Raw genomic sequence first — 18984 nt, 5'->3', positions numbered from 1 at the left:
GTGGTTGCCTGCTGCCACTGTGACCCCAGTGCCCCCGCCAGACACTGTGGGACAGCAGTCTCCTGCTCTGCCCACCTGCTGCCCTCCAGATGCTCCTGCCCCCACTTCCCAGCATCCTCAACAAGGACTGACAATAAGTAGGGATGACAGACCAGCAACATTTGGAGAGCGTTGTTGTAAAGGTTACCTATTGAATTTGTACTTGTTTACTAGGGAGTAAGTCCCATTTATTCCAATGGGTCTTACTCCAGAGTAAGCATGCCTGGGATTACAGCCTATGTGGCCTTAACAAAAGTTCATCCACGGTGCCTTATGACAGAGAAGCAGCCCAAAGGGTCTGCGTGAGCATGCACAGCCAACTGGTTTGCCATCCTGCTCTCTCCCCTCCACTTACCTGAGCTGCTCTTGGTTCAAGGATGAAAGCCACCAAGAAGCCACCCACCATGCTGCGACAAACAAAGTCACCCATGGTACAAGTCATAAACATGGAACTTTGGTTGCTGTACAGTGCTGTGCCGGAAAGGAGGAAGAGGGGAAATGTTGTCCTTCACTCAAATATTTAAGGCTGAGGTAATTTTGAATTCTGATTCTGTCTTCTTCGGCACCAGCTACCCCTCCCAGTTTGGTCATCTGCAGAATTGGTGAACTAGGGTTAAGTTCTAGACTACAGCAAGGGAATTCTGAAGTGCAGAAACCTGAAACGGCTAAATCCCTACTTCAGATGTTTTCCCTCCATACTCAAGCATGTGACTGAAAACAGTCCTCAAGTTTTTTCCTACTTTGTAAGAATGTTTGTTCCTTCTCTCTGCCGGCACTTAGTCTTTTTTCCTGTTCTTACAAAGACAAGCAAGTGACAAGAGCAGAGCTCTCAGCTCTGCCCCACTGTAAATGGGTCACTGCCAATTTACGAAGGCTTGGCTGCCAATACCCCCCCCCCCGGAAAAACACTACTGGATTTTATGCTGGTGGATGTAGGGAATGTTTAAGCCAAAGTGACACTTCATAAATTCGTTGCAAAAAGGCCACAAGAGTATCCTCTTAAATGTTCTTCAAATGCACTGAACATATTTAAACCTTGTTCTCACATAGATATGTCCCATCACTCAGGTACATATGGATGGTAACTGTACTATGTAAATTAATGCACACCATTCTTAAAAAGTCGCAAATTCCACACCAACAAAGACTACACCGGAAGGTTTGTTTGTTTTTAATTACGTCTTGATTTACTTCATATTCACAACATTGACAGGTTGGGGTTCTCTTTGTACGTGTTCCTGTCAGCTTTGCTTTACTCAAGTAAGGCATTGTTTTCGGCATCAAGGCTTTAGATTCCGTTTCAAAAGGGGGGAGGGGCTCTTTCACCCTCTGAGTTGCAGGGGGTCCTGACTGCTGCAGTCAATTTTCTGATTAACAACTTCAGCCTTTAATTAAATAAAATTTTACAACAGGTTTGGTTTTAATGTATACCTTTTCTTTGGAGATTTAACAGCTAAACTGAAAGAGAATCTACAAAAACAACCACTCTAGAAACAGGATTCCTTCTGCCAATGTGAAACGCACACTTTTCAGTGGCGTCTCTTTGGTTCACGACCTGCACAAGGAATATAATTGCACTTCCATGATAAGTTACGTAACAGTCAACTTCCACTCTGCAGTAACTAAAAGGCATTGATTTCTACCTGGACCATAATCCATTTAGAACTCCACGCACCAACCCCCCCTGCTTTTTTAAACAAAAATATCCTTTAATAATTGCAGCTGCATTTTGCTTGTTGCTAGGGTGAAACAAAAAAATACAAAAATAAGCATCTATTCTTTTCTACACTTACAAAAAATTCCTAAAAAGGTACCTGGTTTTAGAAAGTACAATCCCTTTGGACTGTGCCCACCTACAAGCCCCCTTTTGAACTGAGTGAAGGCATTGCATGTAGCAGAGGGGCTGGCTGAAGCCTGACAGTCAGTTCATAGCCCTTTAGATAAGCAATGGAGCCTGGATTTCCTCAGTCAAGGACTTGCTGCAATTTACCTCGGGGTTTTGTGAAGGTTTAAATGTCTGCTTGCTACCCAGAAGGCAAGTCACCTGTCTTCCACCCTGCCCTGTGGTACCGCTGCATCAAGAAACGTGGGTAGCCACTCCCAGCCCACTTCAGTCAAACCACAGAGACTTCTCTATATGTTGTCATATGACGGGGCAGGAGGGGGAGGGGCAACAAGGCCACCATAACTATGTGATTACAAGACTGTGCAAGGCTAGATCAGAAAGCACTGCTCACCGGCCCCACTCCACTACTTCCTTGATTTCTGATTGTAGGACTCACAGCATTTTGCCCAGTTAAAAATATCACAGGCCCGGTACTCCAAAGTTCAGGCTCTCCTGCTAAACAGGCTTCCTTCCCAGTCTCTTTCATTTACAGTAGTACGAACCTGGGCAGCCATCCAGGTACTGTTGGCCGGGACTTAACCGTATAAACCCGGCTTAGTTTACTCTCTAGTCTGAAAGCCATTTGGGTATGGACAGTTTATAGGCAGCATTCTTAAAGGCAAAGTTCAGTAACATCAAAAGGATAAAAAGGGCACAGGCTACAAAAATGCACTTTAAAAAAACTCCTGTAAGGAAGGGACACATGTCTCAAACGTTAAAACACCTTACTCAGTAATTCTTGCAAAGTATATTCATCACACTTTCAGTTAATTAGCAAAATTTGGTACATCTGAAATGTAATTAAGACTATTAGGCATTAAGTAAAAATCAATATAAAGTCACCTTAATAAAGTCTATGATCTGGTACAAAGAGAACTGGTATACAAACTGGACATGTGATGAATTTTAACACTAGGGGAACAAAACTTTGTCCATTCTAACAAGACACTAAACTTGTGAAGAGAAGCGCCCTGGACAGGTAGCCAATACTGATCAGCCCTTGCCTGTTTTCCAGTGACACTAGTCTACCTGACTTTCACTTAGTGGAAGCTTGGTCAAGTGTGCAAAGGGGTGTGTGTTTACAGTATTTTACAGACACCCAATGCAACTGCAGACTACAGGTGCTCAATGGGCTGGGCATGCTGAAGATGGCACTGCATGCCCAACATCCCAGTCTGATCCAAGTCTTTTGCTCTCTCTCTCTCTCTCTCTCTCTCACACACACACACACAGCTCCTGTAAACATAGAAGCCTTCTGATCTGCAGTGTGAGGCTGCCTGGCATTAAACAAACCCTAAACCCTGCCAGACAATTGAGCAGCAGAAGGGCAGTTTTTCACTTGGCTTTTACATGCATGCTTTGGATCAGGGGCAGAATGTGCAAAAGATAAGAGGCCTGGAAGGGGTAGCTGGGGAAAAGGGGCACGATGCTCTACTGTAGAGCTGATTTTGCACAAAAACAACATCCACTTTCTGGATGTTGGCACATGCCACTGAAGACACTGCATAAACTAGCTGACCACTTTCGAATGTGAATCTTAGTCCACCTTCATGACCACGTGTGAAATGAAGCAACAGTATGGTACTCGGTAAGTAAACTGGGATGTTACTGGCATGGGAATAAAGCCCAAAAAAACTCTTAATATATCAAGGTTTTCTAGTTAATTCTTTCATACACCACTATCCCACACATTCCGCATGCCATTTTGTTTTGGCCATCAAAAAAAATCAGCATCCACTGAGCACCAAACTTGACCTTAAAAGAAAAATTTAAATACAAGTACAGGCATCTTCTTTGAAAGACATTTTACAGCAATCTTAATTTGGGCCTAAGATCTTCCACCTAATATTCTGTACCCATTGAGTTAAATATATACTTCACTGGTACTCTCGTTAAGTTTTCTATTCCTGATCACAAAGTCAAAGAATAAGATGCTTTTGGAAACATCCATAAATTGTGGTATGAATGAGATTCTGGAAATGGATACTACTAATGTGTAGCCTATTAGCTTACCACATTAGAGTAACTGAATTCCATGATGGAGAGAGAGAAATCTTACTTCAAATGCAAGAAAAGGCACTTTTAAGGCTATAATCGACTGACATTATTTTGAGGTTTGTTCAGCTGTAATGACACCAAACTATGGTAATGCGATTGGCAGCTAATTCTCCTCTCCACTTTAACTATGGTTAGTGCTACCAAGGACTCCTTTCATCCTAGCGGATGGAACTGACACCTACTTTGAAACCACAGCTGCTGATCCTAGGTGAAGGGGGAATCCTTTAGGCCAAGCTAACACGGCTGCCAGTGTACGCCTTAACCATACGTTAAAGCAAACCCCAGTTGAGGGACTGGGGTAGTGAGGTCAGCACACGTCCTATAGGCAGATTTTGTAAACTAAAAGGCAGTTTCAAATACTAAATGAAAAGAGGAAAAATGCTCATGGACTAAACTAGATCTCTCCACCATTCCCATAGCCAACCTGATCAAGATGAACACTTTAATTTATTTCAACGGGAAAGGTGCTTTTATAAAGTACCATTGAAATAAATAGGATTTAAAAGTCCCTACCCTCAGCTGAATCATGCCATGAATTTGAAACATGACTGACAAAATTTGTGGCTCTTATATTTGAACCAATTGTAGCGATCAAATTTGATGCAGCAACTTTTTTGACTCTAATGTCTGTCTTCATCTGTTAATTCATCCAAGCTGACAAGAGATGTGCTTCAAATCAGCAGCAGGGAATAGTAGCTTTGGAACACAAATAAAACACAGTCAGACCTTAGACTGTGGTGTGTTTGTGGGGAGACTAACCTCAAATGGTATGTGCCTTAGTTATTGGACTGCTGAAGAAAAATGAAACAAAACCCAAATAAAAATAAAATTTGTGCGATCTGAAAGCATGACACAGCTGCTTTTAAATACTTTGTGCAAAACATAAGTAACCTTAGTATATAAAGCTATTACAGTTTCTGGTGCTGTGGTTAGCGGTGTGCTGCAAAAAATGGTGTGTCAGTCTCTTCTCCTTGTCTCCCTTCTATGTCTCTAAAGACATCAGTCTTCATTGGCAAGTGTCTCTGTGGACAACCAGATTTTGGCACCACTTAAGAACTTGCTCAGTGGTGTTCCCAAAATACTCCGTCGGCAGAGATTCCCTACAGGAGAAAATGGGAAAGAGGAAGAAAGGAAGTCTGGGGTTGTGGAAGAATCATTGAGCCCATTTGCTCTAAAGTACATCCGGCTTTGATCGAGTTCAGAAGTGTTAGTGAGCAAAGGTGGGGTTCCGCTGTGTTGCCTCAGACACCGGTTCAGAACATCTACTTCATCTGCTAATAAAGAGATTTTATGGAAGGCAGTAATGAAGCCCCCACTGTTGATCTGGGCCTCAGGGATCCAGCGGAAGTAGCAGAGTTTCCAGAGTTTGATTTGTGTTCCAGAGAGATGGGGCAGGATTACACCATGCAGGTCGACTGGCTTAGAAAACCACTCTCTGAAATATTGCTCCATGCCATTGGTGGTGGTATCCGTGTGGTGAAGAAAGTCTGGTTTCAGTTTTAGTATTAGGGAATTTCTTCTTGGAAGAAAGTCTTGCTCGCTGATAATCCCGTTCTTCAGGGAGGGCGGGAGGCCCCTGAGTGTTGAACTGTAGTTCTTCTGGGAAGGGAAAAGTTAGTAAAATACCTTCAGTTTCCCATCAGGTTCAACTTGATCTCCACGGAGCTCCAGTTACAGTTAAGTAGACCCCACCCCCATCCCTGGAATAATTACTTCTAGATACTATTAATATAGCCCAAAATTATGGACTTCTATTCTTCCATGAATTTGTCAAATCTCCTTTGGAAAAATCAGCACAATTTGCAATAACAGATGCCATATAATAATGAAGTATTTTTCTGGGGCCAAAAAGGTAATGAGACAAAGCTGCATGTGGAAATGTGAAACTTTCCATTAGCAAGAGCATATGCAATCCTTCGCCAGCAGTACGTCCTTCATTAGGTAGGATGAAATAGTGGATAATTCCTGGTTATATGGAGAGCAAACCTAATTATCTATGCAAGTATTTTAGTCACTTCCACTATTCTTTTTCTAGTAGAGGGTTCTAAAAGATAACCACACTAATATGGAATTTCATGCAGGTCAGTGTTTGAAATGCTGTGTCTAATCTGTCTGCTTGCTAAAAAAAATGGTTCCATTATTAAAAACACACACATGTAAGGTAAAAACTAGCTACCCTTTTATTATGTCAGCAGAAGATATGTGTGAACTTGAAAAAGTAACTGGTCCAATACTATTATCTCCCTTATTTTTCTATTATCCCGTGACCTAAGAAACAGTTCTGAGAAATAACTTTGCAATAAATGCAGTACTCACACAAAGAAACCTTGAAAATAGGGCCCTAAAAGTAACTTCTCTACTGGATGTGGATGACTAGGGCTCTCTTCCAGCAGCTTGCTTTGTTTCTATGCTGGGTGCAGAGGAGGCAGGGAGACCACCCCCCCCCCCCCGCAAGCTCATTCACCTACGACATGGGCTTTTGTGTGAGCTCTGGCTGGTGGACTACTGCATAAGAGGCAAGACTGCTCTGAAAAATCACTGAAACCAGTGGTTTTTTCCTGGGGGTACTCAGTACCTGCCCTTAAAAACAGAAGAAAAGCACTGACTGAAACACTGCAACAAAACACCCAGCTCATGGGCTCTGTATGTATTACGACATCCCACCAATTGGGACTGAATGATTTGGGGAAGCCACCCATCAGTTTCCTTCTCCCTCCTCTAACTATATTCTCCTATCAGACATTGTCAGTAGGTAGGCAGCCCTCAGATTCCCTCATTCACTATCTCTGAATCATGTGGTGATTGGAGGCAACCAAGCATACACTGCTTTCCTTGGTAGTTAAGGTCAAAACCACTAACCATGTTGAGGGTGGGGAATCACCTGCTAGAAAACTGCTTTACCTGGAAAGTTGAAGCAGAGTTCTCATGAACAATGTAGTATGAAATAAATGCAAGTATCGGCACTTCATTACCTGAAGATCCTGCGAGAGGACAAAGACTTGTTTGTTCTCACTTGTCCCAGAGGGCAAGGCAAGATCTAATGGACTTGTTTCAGGACAGGATTTGAGTTGAACATTGGGAGAAGTTTCTTGAGCCAGTTACATAGATGGGATCTCCCTTACTGGAGATTTTCAAACGGCGACTGGGCAGCCCAGTGCTGGGAATGCTCTCATTCTGGATTTCCTGCATTGGCCAGTGAGTTGGGACTAGAAGTGTTGCCCCTGTTTCAGTTCTTTGATTTTCTCCAGCAGGATACTGCTGGCCCAGTGCACTGAAAATGGATCCCGTTCCAACAGCAATGAGGCACCATCTTTGCAGCAGCTAAACTGCAGCACCACTGGCATAGCTGGACTGACTCACTGGTCCATTCTTACCTTTGATCGCTTGAAGTATTTCACAGCCCCATTGTGCACACACGGTGCACTCTTCCCAATGTACAAGGGGTTGTGGAAGAGCATACGATCCCTCACAGTGTGTTGAAGAGACCAATCCCAAACAGAAGGAAATCTGAGGCCTTTCTCATCACCTAGCTGGATGTTTTTGCTTATGGCAAATTCCTGAAAGAAAGAAAATTCAGATAAGTTCACATATATACACACACAACCCCACTTCACCAATAAATATGAAACTCTTTCTTTGCAGAAAAATAAGATCCTGCATTCCCCCCTCTCTTTATGGTAATGGAACACAAAGGATTTTTTTGTGATGTTTTGCTTAATGATTTATTGGATTTTGATATGAACTGATTCTTTTCGTTGTGAATTTATTATTGTAGCTTCTGTGAACTGCTTAGAGATTTTGTTATATTTATATTATATTATTAAAATGAATGAGGCCAAACATTGTGGCATCTATGGACATCTGAGGAGAGAGAAGAAAGCCACGTTACTGGGTGATGCCTTAAAAGAGTTTTGCCAGAATTTAAACACAATTCTTCCAATTGCTAAAAGCCTTCTTGAAGTAGGTTAATGAAATTCTTCAACTTTGAAACAGTCTCTTTCTAATTTATGATATTAAGTTCAACTGAATGACCTCATTGAAATCAACAGCAGGCAACCTAACAAGCCCCTTTTGGCTTCCTCTAGAGCCAGACCAATATATTGTCAAATGAGCCTTCTCCCTGAGGAATGCTACTTTCCCTTTCCCTGTCTGTTACAGAGGGGAACTGCAAGGTGACAAAGCCTGTTCCTTGCTTCTCCTCCCCCAGCTCCAATGGCACAGCTATAGCTGCATACCCCCCTCCCACTGTGTTGTGTGTCGAGAATAAAAGGAAAAGTACAGAAATCATGCACAGCATTAGGGAGGAAGTGCCTTGCAGGCCTCCGCATTGGAGACCCCAGAACTATTCAGAGAAAATATTTTCCACGGTTCCCCAGTATACAAATGTGGCTGTGTCTCAACCTATCCCATAAGAATCCTAACTTTTTAAAAAGGTATTTTTGCATTTATTTTTGCTCGAAGAATTCTAGAAAAATGGTAAGGAACAAAGGCAAAATAAAACCCAAACTTTCTACCTATACTGAAATCTATTGATCACAATGGCTTTCTCCTAGATGGTTTTGCTGAAGGTTTCTCTCAAGTTGATGGTTAACAATTTAGGGCAAGAATACCACAGGACCAAAGTGCAACTTGTTCCTCGCATGTGGCGTTAGCAATGTTGATGACAAATACCACTACTGTTAATTAAAACTCAATATACAAATAAGAAATCAGCAGAGTCTATTTTTTGGTCCTTAATGTGCCAACTGCTCTTCCATCTCATAGCTGTGAGCTGCAATCCCTTGTTGGCACAACAGTTAAGAGGCTTCCACCTTGACTACTGGAGGTGGTTTTCCAGCTTCCTAACCATGTGTTGTAGCTTCTACTTGAGGTCAGACAATGTTTAGCACCCACCGTGCTTTGCTTCACTCTCTGATGTGGAGAGTTGAAGAGGAAGGTACCAAACAGCGAGATCCGCGTGCTGTCGTACAATATCGTCAAGTAAGCTTCAGAAAATTCAAAGGCTGATGGGTATTGCTCAAGCAGTTGCCAGACACAGTCCAGGAACATCAAAAATAAGGGAGACTGGAGTGGGAGGGAAATGATAGGAAGATGTTACACACAGAAGACTTATGCAAATTTGCTCAAGCCCTACATTTACTGCAGTCACCATTAAATCAATGCTGAGATTATTATTACATAAATATAATGCACTACAAAGCAAGTGTACAAACTGGAGTAACATACAGTGGTGCCCCGCAAGACGAATGCCTCGCAAGACGAAAAACCCGCAAGACGAAAGGGTTTTTCGGGTTTTGCGACGCTTCGCTAGACGATTTTCCCTATGGGCTTGCATCGCAAGACGAAAGCCCATAGGGAAATCTCGGGGACCTTTTTTTAAATGCTGGCGGTGGGGAGCAAAGCCTTTTTCCCCCCTCCGGACTTCAGAAGAGGTCCAGGAAGGCCGGCGGGGGCGAAAGGCTTTGCTCCCCACCGCCAGCATTTTAAAAGCGGTCCGGGATAGCAGGGAAGCGCTTCCCGCTATCCCGGACGGCTTTTGAAGGCAGGCAGGGGGGGCAAAGACTTTTGCCCCCCCGCCCGCCTTGGGAAGAGGTCCTGGACCTCTTCCCAAGGCGGGCGGGGGGCAAAAGTCTTTGCCCCCCCTGCCTGCCTAACCGGGGGCTTTTAAATCGCCCCGGGACTGTCCGGGGCGATTTAAAAGCCCCCGGACGGCTTTTGAAGCCTCCCCCCGCCGCCCGGCATCGGGGCATCGTCCCGATGCCGGGCGGCGGGGCAGGAACGCCTCCCCCCGCCGCCCGGCTTTGGGGCATCGTCCCGATGCCGGGCGACGGGGCGAGAAAGCCTCCCCCCGCCGCCCGGCTTCGGGGCATCGTCCCGATGCCGGGCGACGGGGCGAGAAAGCCTCCCCCGCCGCCTGGCATCGGAACCATGTCCCGATGCCGGGCGACGGGGCGAGAAAGCCTCCCCCCCGCCGCCTGGCATCGGAACCATGTCCCGAAGCCCGGCGGCGGGGCGGGAAAGCCTCCCCCCGCCGCCCGGCTTCGGGGCATCGTCCCGATGCCGGGCGACGGGGCGAGAAAGCCTCCCCCCGCCGCCCGGCTTCGGGGCATCGTCCCGATGCCGGGCGACGGGGCGAGAAAGCCTCCCCCCGCCGCCCGGCTTCGGGGCATCGTCCCGATGCCGGGCGACGGGGCGAGAAAGCCTCCCCCGCCGCCTGGCATCGGAACCATGTCCCGATGCCGGGCGACGGGGCGAGAAAGCCTCCCCCGCCGCCTGGCATCGGAACCATGTCCCGATGCCGGGCGACGGGGCGAGAAAGCCTCCCCCCCGCCGACTGGCATCGGAACCATGTCCCGATGCCGGGCGACGGGGCGAGAAAGCCTCCCCCCGCCGCCTGGCATCGGAACCATGTCCCGAAGCCCGGCGGCGGGGCGGGAAAGCCTCCCCCCGCCGCCCGGCTTCGGGGCATCGTCCCGATGCCGGGCGACGGGGCGAGAAAGCCTCCCCCCGCCGCCCGGCTTCGGGGCATCGTCCCGATGCCGGGCGACGGGGCGAGAAAGCCTCCCCCCGCCGCCCGGCTTCGGGGCATCGTCCCGATGCCGGGCGACGGGGCGAGAAAGCCTCCCCCCGCCGCCTGGCATCGGAACCATGTCCCGATGCCGGGCGACGGGGCGAGAAAGCCTCCCCCCGCCGCCTGGCATCGGAACCATGTCCCGATGCCGGGCGACGGGGCGAGAAAGCCTCCCCCCGCCGCCCGGCTTCGGGGCATCGTCCCGATGCCGGGCGACGGCGAGAAAGCCTCCCCCCGCCGCCCGGCATCGGAACGATGTCCCGAAGCCCGGCGGCGGGGCGGGAAAGCCTGGGCGCTCTTGCAACTCTCCGCAAGGAGCGCGCTGCTTGCGGAGAGGTCCGCGCCTGTCCTGGACCTTTTCTGAAGGCAGGCGGGGGGGGGGCAAAAGTCTTTGTCCCCCCTGCCTGCCTTCCCAGGGGCTTTTAAATCGCCCCGGACAGCGGAGAAGTCCTCCGCTGTCCCGGGCGATTTTAAAATGCCGCCCGCCAGAAGAGGTCGGGGGAAGGCGGTTTCCATAGGAACGCATTAATTGATTTTCAATGCATTCCTATGGAAAACCGTGCATCGCAAGACGAAAAACTCGCAAGACGAAGAGACTTGCGGAACGAATTAATTTCGTCTTGCGAGGCACCACTGTATATGGAAATGCCTACTTTACATTCAAGTACCTCTGACTAGAGCCAGTAGTCTGTAACTTAGCAGTTTGAACTATAGTGAACCATGAAATGTAGTTTTCTGCCTGGCAGACAGCTCTTCATTCAGATTTCTTTAGAGGACATAAATGTTTCCTTAAATTAAGATTCTGTCTGTCATTGTTAATTAATTTTTTTAATTAATTTTTATTGTGAAAATAGTGCTTGTTGAAGCCTATGCTAGGAGTGGTGTCAGATTTCTCATGGCTTGGGAGGAGAGAATTTTATTTCAAAGCACCAATGTACTAGGGTCCCAAATCACTCTTCCCCTGATTTTAACTAGCTGCATTTTTTAATTTCTGCTAAACCACTGTTTCAGCCAACACTGGGCTTTTAGGCTCTATTTTGTAATTCTCTGTCTTGCATGGCTCTAAGATTAGCTGCAACAAAGCTTATACCTAGCTACCAATTCCATTAGAACAAAAAGTCTAGTTCTAATCCCACACGATTCTGTAAGCTTCAGGACTTTTGATTCTTCATAGGGCTGCACAGCCACTTCTGAAACAGATTTGTTTAAAATTTCATGAAACAGCTGAAAACTTTTGGTAAGATAAGACACCAATGAGCATGTCAATAGTCACAGGGTGGAATTTGTAGTCCCACAGAGAAACCATAAGACTCAGGACAGTCAGAAATATGAGAACATCCTGAAATTCTTTGCTTGTGTCGACGGGCCATCTAGGATAAAACCCTTTACGGTGGTGCACCGCAAGACGAACGCCTCGCAAGACGGAAAACCCGCTAGCCGAAAGGGTTTTCCATTTTGGAGGCGCTTCGCAAAACGAATTTCCCTATGGGCTTCCTTCGCAAGACGAAAGCCCATAGGGAAATCTCCGGGACAGCGGGGAAGCGCTGCACGCCTTCCCCTCTGTTCCCGTACCTGTCCGAAGGCTGGCGGTGGGGTGGAGAGACCTCCTCCCGCCGCCAGCCTTCGGAAGGCTGTTCTGAAGACTTGCGGTGGGAGGAGGGTTTTCCTTCCCACCGCCAACATTCAGAATGCTGTTCTGAATGTTGGCGTGGGGAGGAAAAACCCTCCTCCCACCGCAAGCCCCGGGAACAGAAGAGAAGCGCTGTGCGCCTTCCCCTCTGTTCCCGTACCTGTGCTGAAGGCTTGCGGTGGGGAGAAAAGCCCTTCTCTGCACTGCCAGCCTGGCAAGCGGTCTCCATAGGAACGCATTAATTGATTTTTAATGCATTTCTATGGGAAACTGTGCTTCGCAAGATGAAAAACTCGCAAGAAGAAAAAACTTGCGGAACGAATTAATTTCGTCTTGCGAGGCACCACTGTAGTATCAACCTGAAGGTAATAATTTCTGATTATGTAAATCAAACCTCAAATTAGCAATGCTTGTTCAGGGCTTTTGATACCATCAACCACAGTATCTTTCTAGAGTGGCTGTCCAAGTTAGGGGTGGGTGGCACCGCCTTGCGGTGGTTCTGATCCTACATGGATGTCATTTCCAGAGGGGAATGTTCTTTGGCTTCAATGTGGAGATTTCCTAGACTGGATGGCTGAGAGACTGTCTGCTCTTGATGGGGTTACACTGCCTCTGAAGGAACAAGTATGTAGCTTGGGGGCCTTCTGGATCTTTTGCTGTCGCTTGAGGTTCAGGTGGCCTCAGTGGTGTGGAGCGCTTTCCATCAGCCCTTTGGCTGGTGGCCCAGGTGCTACTCATATCTAGACAAGGATAGACCAACTTCTTTCATCTATGCTCTGGTAATTAGGGCTGGGTGATATCTGGTTTTCAACACCATGATATATCACCAGCTAAAGATCACAACACACTGATATATCACAATGTCTGAAATAAGGATGGAGCTATGTAGAGGCATTGGCTGGCTTCATGGTTTTTCCTGCATCATGATTTTTGCACGTGCACACATATGAGTCACAATATTACCAGGTCAAAAATTATGAATCCGATATCACATTATGGACTTCAAATGATTTATTCCCTATCTCTAGGTTAGATTACTGCAATGTGTTATATATGCGGCTGCCTCTAAAGATGGCCCAGAAACTTCAGCTGGTGCAGAATTCAGCAGCCAGGTTGCTCACTGGGACAAGCAAGACTGTTTCAGCGTATTACACTGATCTTGGCCCAACTGCACTGGCTGCCAGTTAGTTTCCAGGCCCAATTCTAAGTGCTGGTTTTGATCTATAAAGCCTTAAACAGCTCAGGAGAGCAATCCCTCAAGGACAGTCTCTTGCCAAAGAAGCTGACCCAGACCCTGCGATCATCTTTGGAGGCCCTTCTTTGTGTACCTCATTCATGAGAGGTCTGGAGGGTGGCAGCACAAGAATGGGGCCTTTTCTGTTACAGTTTTACGTTGTGAACTGCCCTGTGATATTCAGATGGTAGTATGCCAATACAATAAATAATGATAATAATAATGTTCACTTGAATAAAACTGGGAGAAAATGTTGTTGGCCCCTCTGTGGGGTTTCTAAATATATTTCCAACATACTCACTGGAGGGAAGGTTCTGTACTACTGACTATAAATTTTAAAAAATCTTTAAAAGGGGGGTGGATTTGTTTCATTAAGCACAATGCTCTTAACATGGTGCTATGCATCCCAAAAGGAGGCCAATTCTCCCTGCTTTTTTTGCCAGCCAGAGCTGCCCAAGGTAGTTGGGGTTTCAACTGTATTCCTGACCTGAAGGCACAGTCCAAATCTTGACAATTCAAATAATTCCCTTCAGCACATTCCAGCATCTCCCAAACTTAAAACCAGTTCTCAAATAATTACAGCCCTGAAAGAAAAGTGCATCTTCTCATCTCTCTGTGCATTTCCCAATCCATCACTCTTCTGGCCTCCTGCCCTCCTGTCAGCCCAGATGGCTCAGTTGGTTAGAGCATTGTGCTGATAACACCAAGGTAGCAGGTTTGATCCCCATATGGGACAGCTGCGTATTCCTGCATTGCAGGGAGTTGGACTAGATGATCCTCGGGGTCCCTTCCAACTCTACAATTCTATGATTCTATTCCCTCAGAGATTTCCCCAAATCCTGTTATTTCCTTGGAATAGTCCATTTCAAATGTATAAAAAAGGTAAAGGTAAAAGGACCCCTGACCGTTAGGTCCAGTCGCGGACGACTCTGGGGTTGCGGCGCTCATCTCGCTTTACTGGCCGAGGGAGCTTCCGGGTCATGTGGCCAGCATGACTAAGCCGCTTCTGGCGAACCAGAGCAGCGCACGGAAACGCCATTTACCTTCCTGCTGGAGCGGTACCTATTTATCTACTTGCACTTTGACGTGCTTTCAAACTGCTAGGTTGGCAGGAGCAGGGACCAAACAACGGGAGCTCACCCCGTCGCAGGGATTCGAACTGCTGACCTTTTGATCGGCAAGCTCAAGGCTCAGTGGTTTAGACCACAGCGCCACACGTTATTAAGCTTAAGTACCTCTTTGTCAGATTTCTTCAGGTGGTTACACCTATCTAGAAACGGGTACCCTGCCATGACCCACTCCTTCTGAATCAGGCTCTGGAAACCAGCAATGGTCCGGAAATAGGGATCCAGCATCACTTGAATGAGCGAAGCCACACAGCAGCTCAGGTCGCGCCCTTCTTCCTCTGTAGTTGACATTTGTAACAGTGATATAAAAAAAGAAATATGAAGTGAGTGGGGGGGGGGGGAGATGTTAACAACAATACAAATAGCACAGGGTCATGTGCTTTGTTTTTATAATGCTTTTCGAACGGACCTCAAAGCCACTTACAAAATATTATCAATCCTATAAGCATCAGTTTTTGAACGTTACAATAAAATGGTAACACACCTGCTTGCTCAGAACTGTGTTTATTTAGTTGTTAATCAGTACAGTGTTTGTTTTTGTAGAAGAGGAGGTCAGTAATGGGCTGCCTATATTACCAGCACCTCTTCATACTGTTTTGGGGGGACAGGGGGCGGGCTGGTGTGGAGGACTCCCTGGTCCTGAATAGGGTAACTGTGCCCCTGAAGGACCAGGTGCGTAGCCTGGGAGTCATTTTGGACTCACAGCTGTCCATGGAGGCGCAGGTCAATTCTGTATCCAGGGCAGCTGTCTACCAACTCCACCTGGTACGCAGGCTGAGACCCTACCTGCCCGTGGACTGTCTCGCCAGAGTGGTGCAGGCTCTAGTTATCTCCCGCTTGGACTACTGCAATGCGCTCTACGTGGGGCTACCTTTGAAGGTGACTCAGAAACTACAGCTAATCCAGAATGCGGCAGCTAGACTGGTGACTGGGGGCGGCCGCCGAGACCACATAACACCGGTCTTGAAAGACCTACATTGGCTCCCAGTACGTTTCCGAGCACAATTCAAAGTGTTGGTGTTGACCTTTAAAGCCCTAAACGGCCTTGGCCCAGTATACCTGAAGGAGCGTCTCCACCCCCATTGTTCTGCCCGGACGCTGAGGTCCAGTGCCGAGGGCCTTCTGGTGGTTCCCTCATTGCGAGAAGCAAAGCTACAGGGAACCAGGCAGAGGGCCTTTTCGGTAGTGGCGCCCGCCCTGTGGAACGCCCTTCCATCAGATGTCAAAACGATAAACAACTACTTGACATTCAGAAGACATCTTAAGGCAGCCCTGTTCAGGGAAGTTTTTAATGTATGATATTTTAGTGTTTTCTGGTTTCTATGGAAGCCGCCCAGAGTGGCTGGGGAAACCCAGCCAGATGGGCGGGGTACAAATAATAAATTATTATTATTATTATTATTATTATTATTATTATTATTATTATTATTATTATTATTATTATTATTATTAGAAGGGTTACCTTTTTAACACCACATCTGAACAGTAAAGTTTCCAAAAATCATAAAGGCAAAGCCTCCTATTCTAACCTGCTACTGGGTTCTGGGAGCTTTTTAAGACTATTGTGGACAATATAGCAGAAAAGGTCTCCTTGTGAGGGGAATGGGAGTCTGCCTGCACAGCTGCCTGGCAGGCACAACCCACCTATTGCACTGCCCAGGTCATGAAGCCACGAGGCCAAGGCACACCAGACAAGCACCAGGAAGGGAACTGGCTAGGAGGGAAGAGGAAGGGGTGGAGGTTATTGGTTTTGTTTTGTTCATATTTTTATTATGTATTTTGTGTTTTTTTATCTTGTATTTTTATACTGTGAACCGCCCTGAGATATATGGATGAAGGGCAGTATACAAATTTAATAATAATTTAAAAAAGAGGTCAGAGATAAACACAGTGGAAAGGATAAATTTAATAATGGTGTCCACACTTTGAGTAGTGGATAACAGCTACTACAATTATTCCTAAATATACTGGTATAATGTCTGCAGCAGCATCAACATGCTTAAAAACACTTGAGCAGCTTACCATGTAAAACTACCGAAACATGCTTACAGTCCAACATGTATACAAGCTCTGCGGAATGTTTCAGGAAAAGTCTAGACCAAGACAAAAAAAGCCTATATTAATTTATTTAAATTATTTAGAAATATTCAATACTCAAGCAAGTCCACTATTAGCTTTATTTTGGAATAAGCTGTGCACTGCAAGATATTTGCAGAGGGAAACTCACTTTAAATCTCTAGTGAAATTTAGTTTCCCGGAATCATATATGTCCAAGAACAACATTTTTTACAAACTGTGTAGAGAATCTCATTGAGTCTCTCACTTCAAAGTGACACAGTGCTTGTCAATATTTTATCTTCTGTACATCTAGGACAGGGGTCAGCAACCTAAGACCCATGGGCCAGTAGTGGCCCATGAGGCTTGTCTAACCGGCCCATGGTAACCCCTGCGCCCCCCGCTCTTACTGGTGTGGCGACCGACTTCCGGGTTGATGGCGCCTGTATGCATGCACACGGGCCGACCCGGAGGTGCACTGGAAATAGTGTGTGCGCACACGTGTGGGACGTAGAGGCGCCCATGCGCATATGCTATTTCTGGCCCACTTCCAGGTCGGAGGAGCGCCGGAAATAGCATGGGCGCACTGGCGCTCCTGCGACCCGGAAGAGCACGTGTGTGCACAGACCCTCTTCTGACGGACGGAGCATCGACTGGCCCATCCTCAGATAAGGTTGCCGACCTCTGATCTGGGATGCAAATAAATCTGTCAACAGAGATTTTTAATTGCAGCTTCTGCACATACCTCACATACTCTAGCCAGTGTGAATTATCCAGTGAAGACAACCATTTCTCCTCCGTTTCTTCAAAAGGTTCTGTGACCAGAAGAGAAAAGTAAGAAATCATGCTCCCCATATTTGAAAGATGAGGGTCGTATAGTGATATTACTGTCTTTAGAGGAGTCAACTCCCAGCAGACTCAAGTCAATTGCCCATTCTCCACTCCTCACTTAATCAACACCTCCTGTTCACTCCCAATGCAATCCCATGACAAAACGCCAAGGTGTGTTAAGGAGATATGTGCATTCCCTGGCAGGGCAAGCAGGCCAGGATGCAATGATCTGCCCCTTCTTTCTATGATCTAATAAAAGCCATACTCTCAATACAGTATCTTAAATGACAAAAACAATTACATGGGTTGAGTGCCAGGAGGGTTTGGAGGCTTTCTAGTGTTTTGCACTGTGTCACATGTAGGACTCTCCCTGTTGGAGAAACCGTGGGTGTGTCTGAGGTGCAATGAGTGCCTGGCTGTGCAGGAACAAGTTCATTCCATTGAGGCCACGGTGGTAGACTTAAAAAAGCTAAGGGAGGCAAACATCCTGTTAGGGTTGTTATAGTTGCATCCTACTTCACGACGATAGCTCCTCTACTGTCAGGGAGAATGAGCGTCTTAGGCAAGGAGAGTGGCACTCTTGAAGAGGGAAATACTCCCCTTAGAAGGGAACCATTCATTGGGAACAAACTAGTATACTTCTGGAAACCAGTTGCTGAGAATCAAAGGAGCGCAGTGCACTGTTCTGCTCAGGTCCTGCTTGTAGTTCCTGTGAGAACAGGTTACTAGGCTAGCTGGGCCACAGGACTAGTACAGTAGGGAGAGATGCCACATGTCTCTTAACTATGGTTAAGGCATCAGGGATGGGTTAGTTCCCCTCAAAGGTACAGCACAACCTCTCCCACCATTTATCCACAGTTTGTTAACTCTGCCATTAATTATCACCCTGCTAATTAGGGTTTTCAAACCAGCCTAAAGTCCCTATTCTACTCCAGAAATGTATGAACAGCCTTTTAGGCACAGACAGTATTCTCCAGGTCTTCAGAATTAAAGGTCCCTAGGAAGCTGAGGCTCCAATACTTTGGCCACCTCATTAGAAGAGAAGACTACCTGGAAAAGACCCTGATGTTGGGAAAGATGGAGGGCACAAGGAGAAGAGGGAGACAGAGGACGAGATGGATGGATAGCGTTCTCGAAGCGACTAAAATGAGTCTGACCAAACTGCAGGAGGCAGTGGAAGACAGAAATGCCTGGCATGCTCTGGTCCATGGGGTCATGAAGAGTCAGACACGACTAAACAACAACAAGGAGAATGTGTAAATAGGTGTGTGGCAATCTGAACTTTTTCTGTGGTTTATTATTGTAGATCATGGCACGTGTAAATATAGCTTAATATGCAAGGGGGGTCCTCATTATGAACTTTTCTTGACCTTGGTACTAGTCTATCTCAAACATGTTCTAGAAGGCATTGACGAGACATCCTGAACTCGTAATGTAAAGATCAGCACATGTAATCTAGTTACCAGCACCTGTAAAAGAATGGTTTCCACACAGATAATAGTAAAATATCTTTAACAGGAAACAATCAAGGATAATCAGTTTAGTCATCACTCA

General features: G+C 46.4%; 1 protein-coding gene across 2 annotated transcripts in view; it reads right to left on the bottom strand.

The window, feature by feature from the left end:
* Positions 1–1194: 1194 nt before the first annotated feature.
* The window catches only part of MTMR10 (myotubularin related protein 10), a 55921-nt gene continuing 38131 nt past the window's right edge, over positions 1195–18984 (bottom strand). For both annotated transcript variants that reach the window (XM_081887645.1, XM_081887646.1), the window contains exons 11-16: positions 17345–17414; positions 16567–16637; positions 14653–14822; positions 8876–9046; positions 7357–7539; positions 1195–5581 (exon numbers count right to left, since the gene is read on the bottom strand). In XM_081887645.1, the coding sequence (XP_081743771.1) occupies positions 4982–5581; positions 7357–7539; positions 8876–9046; positions 14653–14822; positions 16567–16637; positions 17345–17414 (1265 nt within the window). In that variant the 3' untranslated portion in view covers positions 1195–4981. The remainder of the gene's footprint in view (positions 5582–7356; positions 7540–8875; positions 9047–14652; positions 14823–16566; positions 16638–17344; positions 17415–18984) is intronic.

Source organism: Podarcis melisellensis (genome assembly GCF_964234715.1).
Source record: "Podarcis melisellensis genome assembly, chromosome: 14".
Classification (NCBI taxonomy): Eukaryota; Metazoa; Chordata; class Lepidosauria; order Squamata; family Lacertidae; genus Podarcis; species Podarcis melisellensis.
This window is presented reverse-complemented; position numbering and strand designations above follow the sequence as displayed.